Source organism: Achroia grisella, unplaced genomic scaffold, assembly GCF_030625045.1.
Source record: "Achroia grisella isolate CSIRO2021 unplaced genomic scaffold, CSIRO_AGI_Agris_v1 utg241, whole genome shotgun sequence".
Lineage (NCBI taxonomy): Eukaryota > Metazoa > Arthropoda > Insecta > Lepidoptera > Pyralidae > Achroia > Achroia grisella.
Genome location: NW_026712734.1, coordinates 2,436,338 through 2,446,394, shown reverse-complemented (window position 1 = coordinate 2,446,394; position 10,057 = coordinate 2,436,338). Strand labels below are relative to the sequence as shown.

The 10,057-nt window shown below is 31.4% G+C and overlaps 1 protein-coding gene across 1 annotated transcript; it reads right to left on the bottom strand.

Annotated features, from left to right (window-relative positions):
• Window positions 1-6,439: 6,439 nt before the first annotated feature.
• LOC131842637 (uncharacterized) lies at window positions 6,440-8,564 on the bottom strand. Its single transcript, XM_059191210.1, has 3 exons — window positions 8,561-8,564; window positions 7,246-7,347; window positions 6,440-6,806 (listed from the first exon to the last, which is right to left on the bottom strand). Exons 1-3 carry the CDS (start codon window positions 8,562-8,564, stop codon window positions 6,661-6,663), a joined length of 252 nt encoding a protein of 83 aa, XP_059047193.1. The 3' UTR covers window positions 6,440-6,660.
• Between the last annotated feature and the right edge of the window lie 1,493 nt (window positions 8,565-10,057).

Below are 10,057 nucleotides of genomic sequence, written 5' to 3'. Positions count from 1 at the left end.
GCAGTGTTTCAACCACCATGATCACGGGTAAACTGAAGAGCAGCGGGTAGATGGAAAATGAAATCTTTTTATGGGCAGACATATGCGTCTACTTTCACACGTCTTCGTTTGTTGCTACTATTGGAACTCGCTCGATATTCATCTCGGCAAACTGTACTTACAGTATCTTCACGTACATTTAATACACTTTTCGATCGCGTTTTTTGTTTTTGTTTAATTAAACCAATCACTGGATTCCAGCCATTAGAGAGCCTATAACCGTCTTCTCGTTTGAAATTTTTATATTTCTGTATTTCAACGGCCTCTCTAACCATTCTTGGGATATAATGCCGTTCTGATGTTAAAACTTTTGGTTGGTGTAGTTCAATCCAGTGATTGGGTCCCGATCCCAACAAGAGTTCCGCTATGACTGATTTACATGGATCGTTGTTTTTAATAGTTTTTATATGTTCAGCAATGCGACGGGCTATTGTTCTTTTTGTCTGTCCGATGTATTAGCTCCCACACGTACAGTCCACCTTATAGACTCCAGGATGTTGTAGAGGAAAGTTGTCCTTAGGTGAACGTAGCATTTGCGTTATTTTTCTGTGCGGAGTAAAAACAGTATCTACAGAGTATTTACTCAATAGTCTGCTTATTATTAGTTTTTTGACGTTCCACTTTACATGATTTGGGGCGACTGCTTTTGTTGTGTTTATGGCGCCATCTAGAAATGTCTATATTATACCCGTTATTCCGTAGTACACCTTCTACGTGTAAGAGTTCTTCTTTAATTTGTATCTTGTCACACAGGTCATAAGCCCGATTAACCAGTGATGATACTACGGAGTCAAGGTGCCTGGGATGATGATGTGATGTAGCGTGCAGGTATCGGTCCGTATGAGTTGGTTTTCTATAAACAGTGTGTCCCAATGTCCCATCTTTTTGGACTGTATATTGGAATGAGTATTATCTCCAGATCGAAGGAGTAGCCATGGGCAGCCCCGTGGCTCCTGTTGTCGCTAACTTATAGATGGAGAAAATTTACAATTTGGCAATTTCAACAACTGCATTGCCTGTAAAGTTGTGGAAGAGATATGTGGATGACATATTTTGTATTTTGGAGGGAACGGAAACCGAAGTGATGCAATATCTATCCTATCTAAACAGTATCCATACAAAATAAAAATTTACAGTTGAAATAGAGAAAGCGAGATCCTTGGCTTTATATATCCATAGCGGAACACTTGTTGGGATCGGGACCCAATCACTGGATTGAACTACACCATCCAAAAGTATTAACATCAGAACGGCATTATAACCCAAGAATGGTTAGAGAGGCCGTTGAAATACAGAAATATAAAAATTTCAAACGAGAAGACGGTTATAGGCTCTCTAATGCCTGGAATCCAGTGATTGGTTTAATTAAACAAAAACAAAAAACGCGATCGAAAAGTGTATTAAATGTACGTGAAGATTTTTTTGGTCTCACGTCTCTTTTGTATTGCCATTATGTGTGTACTGAAGGTACAAATAATCCTTTATCTATCCAAATTATTTTTAATTGCGTCCCTTGTTTGTAATTGTTGTTTTTAATTATTTATTCTGAATGTTAATATGTTTATAAATAGAATAACAAATCCTATGAAATGTCAAAAGCAAGAGAAAAAGAAGCTAATGTTGTGAGAAGCTAATAAAAATATCCTGTAATTAATAATATTTCTAAATTTACATTTTTTATCACAATATGCTCAGATAAGAAAGTCATTTTAGATGTTATTTGAATTACAAATAAGGTGATTACAGTAGATTAAAGAAATTTTAACATCACATAATTTCTGAACATATTATTCCAAATACCTATTTATGAACACATAGAGGATTATGAAGCACAGCTAGTGTCCTTTTATAAATACATACATTTCTGATTTTCGTAAATCTGTTTAATTTCATTAATGAAACATAGCCTAACCAAAACTAAAAAAGGTATAGATTACTTTACTCTATTGTTTAATAATAAATGGACATCACATAAATTACACAGCTATACCTGTAGGTATATAAGTATACAGAGCTCCAATCAAAAGAAAGGCTAGTGTAATCAACAGAGGAAACTTTCCATATAGCTGCGGGCTACCGCAATTAGCCGGGTGACATTTATTTTGATTCCACGGAACCTCAATGAATAGCCACTCTATACGATCTTATTCACTCACTACATAGATATAAATGAAATGTAAATAGTGACGATAATTGTTTACAATAATTTTATATTTAAAATCAATTTTACGTGTCTTTAGGTCTCCAATATTAATAACATGTTTCCAATAGATATTATAAATATAATTTTTATAAACATGTTTTTTTTCTTTAATATACATACAAATAACTGTTTTAAACAAGAAAAATTATAAATAATAAAAATAGTTTAGAAATATAATATAATATAAGTATGTATTGGGCACAGAAAAATACATACAAAAAAAGCTACATAAATGTGTTAAACAAAAAGCGACGTATTAATTTAAAAAAGAAACAAGTTTTAAAATCCTTTCAAAACTGCGTTATCTATAAGTAAGGAGGGATGTATATTATGTGTGGTGGGTGGGCGGCGCTATGTAGCACTGTAAGATTCTTACAGAACAAAAAAGTAGAGATTTACAAATAATATATATTTATTTTTAAGAGATTTATCAGAACAAGCTAAACTTTTTTTTAATACGTCCGAATTGGTGTACTTTTTTTTACAGCACACAGTATAGGTAAATATAATTATTCCCTCGGATTATACACCATTTTTGTGCGGATTCGACAGCTGCTCTGGCCTCCATAGCTATGCCCCCGAGATGGGGTGGGTACAAGGGTGTCCCTACATCGTCTATATGTGGCATCCTATATCATGGCCCTCGCAGGTTCCCAGGGGACTAGAGTGACGATTTCTCATCAAGTTTTTCTTCCATTGTTATATCTGTTATAGTACCGTACGGTAAAGATTTATAGTATGTATCCCATTGATAACCTTTTTCTTCCATTATTATATGGACGAGGTAGTAAAATAATGATAAGATGATTTACCGCATCGGTTTAGTTTAGGAAGGTTATGTGCGGTAAAAATATGCATTTATTTACATTGATATATATCTTTTAAAAGTTTTCTATAGGCTAGATAAACTAAAAGTAAGGTAGGTCAGTTCTCTTAAATACATAACATGTATATATAGATAAGACACTTTTGACCCCAGAAGGCGTAGCACATGACTAATGTCAGGAACCTTTAGCGGATATGAAGAACAATAAATTGTTCTTAGGGAGAAAGTGAGACACGTATTAAATTACAAGGGTATTATTGCTCTGGTTATTTGGATACGGAGTATAATAAAATCCATAACATGTTTATTAATACCAGGCTTCAAGAAGTGATATTTCATAATTAATATCTACTAATAATAATAAAGTAGATTAACATGAAATGACGAAAAATAATAATTATTATATCATAGAATTGTTATGTGCAGAATTTAAAAAGGAATTAATGGAAGCGTTGGAGTTGTGTCGGGCTGAGGCAGAGTAAATTGCAACATCATTATGGATGCCACGTTCCAGTAAACTTTTTACGGTGAACGTTAAACAAATACTTCCGAACTCAAGTGCGTGCTCGATATTGTGCCTTACCTTGCTAGTTATTATTTTCTTCAATCTTCATACTTGTATATCTAATTAGCTAATGCACAGGCTAATGGGAAGCAGTTCGCTTGGCATCACAAAATTGCAATATTATTATAGCATTTGTTTATTATAGTAATTACTTTATTCTATCCAAATTTAAATAAAAAGACACACACAATACTTATTGAACATTTAATCGTAACCTAAAATCGACAATTGGTCAGCATTAAATCATGTACTTAAAATATATTAATTAATGAATTCGTGTTATACAATTCGTTTATACATCCATAAATATAATAATATTTAGTATTACAAATATGCATGATAGTAATAATTATATTACATAAGTACCTGCTAATATAATTAATTCGTCACAACTTAGATATCTCTATTCTTTGGCACACCTATACACATGACACGACAGAGTTGCTAGTAAGTATTACAAATTGTATATAATTATTTACAATAAATACAATATTTTTTCAGTAAATAATTAAAAAAAATCATTGGGTGCTTACGTACAATAATTATCTTTATTGAGATTTATAAAGTTATGTACTTAAAATCATTCTAAAATATATAGATGATACCAAGTCACCTTTCTAGTTCATGCATATTAATCAATTAGTTTATAGGTCACGCAAATAGTTACAATATGCAATAATTGTTAGTCCTTAATTTGGTTTGAAGCATTATTATTCTGGAGCAAAAGAAGCTAGTAACAGTAGTAGGTACCTAATACATGAGACAGAGTTTAAATACAGACAATTTTATCGATAAAGCTGCACTAACAAATATGTTGTTAATCCATTACTAAATCTTAGAAAGATGGTTTCGTTATATTGTTTTTAATAACTTATAGATATAGCTATAATAAACTATTCATATTTATTTTTTGTTTAAGAATCTGCATCCTACGTAGAATAGCAGCTGGAAACTTATATACGGCCTAATTGTCGCAGTTGTTTGAATACAATTTTATGCCAATTTATACAAATTTATGAGTTCATGTGACAGAGAATGATAGAGATTATCTACCATTACTGTAACTTGCCTTTTAGTCCACTAGTTTTAAGGATCTAATTTAATTAACAAGTTACAACTACTACCCAAGAGTTTACCACTTTATTTTAAGTGTTACGTTACGTCTAACTTTACACAGTTATCAGTTTACTATGTACATTTAATCTTTATATAATTTTATTAACCAGTATCGTGGTCTTACTATCACAGTTATATATAAAATTTATTTATAATTCAATTACTACTGCTAGTGACTGTATATGAGTGAAATAGTGGTTAAAGCCTAGTTAACGTTTGAACCACTGACCGAAATAAAAAATTATATAATATATTTTACATACAATACCACACATAATATAATTCAACTATTCCATATAAAGGTATTTTACAGTCTAACAATATTTTAAGTTATTCTAGGTGGACACAAGCTGAACCACCATATCTTCTTTTTCAAGACATCAGAGCTGCGGTTTTTATTGTTAAGTACTTAAATACATAAATTTGATTTGTTTTGTGTTAGGCTGACAGCCCTGATTAAAGGCATATATATTATTGCAACAGGAAAATCGAGATCAAAAGCGTTCAAGCTACTACCTATACATCGATATCTTTATCTCTATTGTTATAAACAATATATTTTTATTTTTCGTGTTAACTGAATAATTTGGTACTTTTGAACACACAACATTCACAAAGAGCCAACATTTATATTGGATATTTCTATATTTACTCAGATATAATACTGGAACACAAAATACACATGATATTTATACTTCTGGTTTATTATATATCGCGACTTTGTGAGACTTAAAATAGAAATAATTTGTTTGACGTGATTGTATGATACTAAGTATTAAATTGTAATTACGTAATATACAAACACAATTGCGAAACTATTTAGTTATGCTAATTTTAGAATTTAAATTTTACATTCATATAGATAATTAAATAGTATATATTCATGTAGGTCATATCACACACGTAAATCAAGCGTCAGTTATTAAAGAATTTGGAACTGACAACAACTGAACAGAAACTCGGCTCTTTCTCTATTCAAATAAAATGGTATATGACTATAAAAATACAGTTTTAAATTAAATCAGGGAGAATGTAGCGACCATCATTATAAATATGCAAACGTCTAGCTATAGAATAAGCAAATATGAAATTTCGTTTCATTTTTGTCGTTACGCAAGCTCCGGGATACGTTATCTAAAATTCAAGGATATTCAACTTACAAATTAGAATTTAAGTTCAGAAATTCTCAATAAAAAAATATTCAATAGCAGAAACTGATTTCTCTTAGTCTACAGATACAAAACCCAAACATTTCAAGAACATTTATGTACCAATAGGACTGACATTTTAATCAAATGATAACAATCAAGCCTCATTTCACGTGCTTTCCGTGTGGTAGTTAAACTCGAGGCTTTGGGCATTAGAGCCTATTCGCATTGAGAATTTTTCTGCTGTCCAGAAATTATATAATTGAAACAGCTACACGCATTACTATGATATTTGGATGAAGGTACCTAATAAGTAACAATTTATTGAAGTTGGAACAACCTAAATATAATCATCAGAAAAGACTAACTTTTTAAATGTCACCTTAATTGTGTAACAGCTGCTTAAAATGTCATTAATATATTTCTGTCCTTATTTGTCATGTGGATATTACTCATCTGAAAACATTTTTTTACTCAATTATGAACTTTTAAATTTCGATGCCTGTTTGCTTTATAGTATGAATACAAAAATAATACATTGTAAGAAATGGCATCACGCATTGATGTATACCTCCTCCTTCTGTTTGATTGGATAATCTTTAGGCGGTAGCTTGAAGCTATTTCTTAAATATGAAAAGCGATGGAAATTGTAATAATATTCCTTGCCGTCAGGAGAATACTGTGGATACAAAGTGTACGACGGGAATTCCAACTCAGTCATGGAGGATGCGAGGGCGTGTTTCGCAAACTCCTCTTTGTATCGTCATGATTGCTCTTTGTACGCTTGTCTTTTTGAGCATTTCTCCTTAAGTATGTAGCAGAGCGCAATAGCTATAAGCACTGCTATAGCTATCGCCATACTTATGCTGATCCAGATGATCTCTTCGTTTATGCCGCTTGTCGATTTTCCTAAAAAACGAAAACGTATCATAGAATAGTTGTTAACTAACAAGTGCAAGATTCTCATAATGTTTCACTTGAAGCTATGTTGTAGTAGTTATATTTGTAGACATGTTGCAGTAGTTGTCTCAGGATGGTTTAATAGGTAGAGGTTCCTTACATTCCTAATGTAAGGAATGAGCGGACTGCCTTAGTACCTAATTTTAAAACGTATTTACATGCACTGAAACAATTAACATAAAATATTTTTTTAAATTTTATAATATTGTGACATGACATTCTTTTTTTACTGTACTATGTAATGTAATACATGTATAGTTATTATCAACAGTAACCATGTAGTAGGGATTACAGTTAATTAGTAGTTCCTAATATATTATTTTAATTATCTACAAATCTGTGTGTCTTTACCAATGGTTTAATAATACTTATACGTTCTCTTACTGACCTCCCTTCTTGTTGGAGTAGCCGCCCATCTTGCCGGCGACGCGCGCCGACACCTCGCTCGCTGTCACAAGCACCACGGCACTTGTCCGTATACTCACCCGACCTGCATAATACCAATAGTGATACAGTATTCTAAATGTAAATTATTAAATTTAATCTTATTGTGAATGTAATTTAATTAATTGAAATAATTTCTGTATTTAAAATGAATATCCCAAATATTATTTTTTTATTCTTTATTGCATTCAAAAATGTACCTAATAATATTCTTTGGACAATATGAGCCGATTTAGAGAAATTTTATACCCTTTTTAAATTTCTAGTAAAGTAACTTCATAGTGTGACTATTATAATATATTATAGGAAATTATAAAAAAGTCAGCAATCAAATTGACAATACCAATTATCATCATCTTCAATAACCACGCTGTAGAAGTATTTTTATACTTCTAGGTACATACATTTTCATATTGTTAACTCCGATAACGACGGATTTCCATACAATGTCTTAAGCCCATGTTGATATGTCTCTATATAGGGTGAATAAGACGTCAACTAATTCTAAACCTGATTAATCAAACATCCGTTTTCTGCTATCAACCCGCGTTGCTTAGCGGAAAACCTAATTAAACCCTTCTCGTAAACGACATTAATACAGGTTTCAGCTTGACGATATGTAGGGTAATGTTTCCACCAATTGACGTCGACCCTCAACTTTAATGTAAGTATAGGTATAACACTAGTGGGTCTTTCCGATTTTGCTCAGACAATATTCTAGTAGTCTTATAGAATTTTTAATTCACAACATTTATTTCATAAAATATAAGAGTAGTTAGTATCTTTTACATATAGAAGAGAAATTAACAGTGTTATAAAAAGCGTTAACATTTCTCAATCCAAACAGACAATATAAAAAATATATTGTATATTATATATGTATATTGTATTGATTTTATATTATCTAATATTAATCTATCTAATATAATAACATCTAAATTTTTTTATGTCCTGTTTTAATATTTTAATTAATAGGTATAATTCTCATAATACATATTAGTTTATTAACAATAATAAAATTAAAATATAAAATTTCTAAAAAACACAAGAATTGATTCTTAACTTATATACATATTTTGAATAAATAAACGCTGGTACGTGTAGTAACATGGCGTTATACGTGATGAAAGCTTTTGTGTACACAAATTATACGTAGATAGAATTTAATTATATATGATAATTGCTTATTAGCTACCACAATTGAAATTATAATTTAGGCATACTGACTAGTTGCGCAGCTAGTAGATGTAACTACTTACCCATTATCGCCATTTTGAATATCTTCGACCGACGCTAAATTGAAACTGAACCTTCTTCTTAAGTTACGCTGCCAACATTGTTACAATCTCTTCCTTATGCATCTATGGACAAAATGTTTTAATTAAAACATGTTTAACTAGTAACTATGTGTAGTATATTTATTATATAAAATTCTCAGGTCGCTGTTACCAAACTCCTCCAAAACGGTTTTACCAATTTTTATGAAATTTTGTGTGCATGCCGATTCTCTGACCTATAGTCAGAGAATCGGCCAACATCTAATTTTCATAAGGGTCGTCCTTATCATTGAAAGGTATCCCTATATATTGTATTTATTTTTTCTACCATATTTCCCCTATTTTATAATAGTGATTTTAATTTATATGGAGAAATGACGTTTGCGCGGTCAGTTAGGTTTTTTATATAAATGGAATGGCAAATAAGCTGATGGTAAGCTTTAACCGTCGCATTGACAGTACTAAGGACATTACGTTGTCATATGACGCCGGTTATACTACTCATGCATTGCTTATGCTAATTACACTGCCTAATCTGACCCTATAACCCAAACACAGCATACTCGTTGGAATGGGGTATCTGTATGTAATATTATGTTATCTGTGCTCATACTAAGCTGTTTGGCGGTTGAAATAGGTATACGCAGACAACTTTTTAAGGTATACATATAGTCTTGTAAAGATATATTGTTACTACATTTAGCCTTTCTATATATCATTGCTATACATGCCTAACGGAAAGTATAGTTGGGCCAATATATAAGAGAAGTTTATTTATACATAATGCAATATGTACTTATAACAAGCAGGATACCATATATCTACTATGCCCTATTATTTATATTTGCTACTGTTCACCAAATCATATTATTATTTTTTATCTATTTATAGTACTATGTAATGTGTTTTAAGAATATAATGTAACACTTACATAGTACTATAAATAGGTAATATTAAGTGTATTAGTACATAGTACTATAAGGTGCTGCTACTGTGTTATACATAGATTATGTGAACATAATTAAATGTTGTTTTTAATATCACTTTCATTGCTATACATACTCGGCTATCCCGCTGAGGTAATGTTCGCAGGCGGGACAACATTTGAGATTGAACTGAAGATAAAATTAGGTCACTTCGAGGTTGAAGGCGAATTCACCAAGAATTAAACACGATGATTTGATGGTGATACGAGACACTACTCAGAGATCGACGTGATTGGTTTTTATTGCCAGTAAAGATATAGCACCTGTAAAGATATACCTGCGTACCTAGGGTAAATACATACGGAATCTTTCCTATAGCAGTACTCACGATAATGATTTAATGTTGGTTGTCTGTAACAGACTGGTTTTTGCCCTAAGGACACCTTTTGTTATGCACAGTTCTACAATGTTCTCGTTTTGTACAATTTTTAGTGCGCAATAAATTCAATTCCTTATTATGTAACTGTTATGGGTGTAATTTTAAAACCTTTTG

Coding starts and splice junctions, on each gene's coding strand:
- LOC131842637 (XM_059191210.1), bottom strand. Junction 6,807..7,245: donor CTACTCCAACAAGAAGGGAG/GTCAGTAAGAGA, acceptor TTCGTTTTTTAG/GAAAATCGACAAGCGGCATA.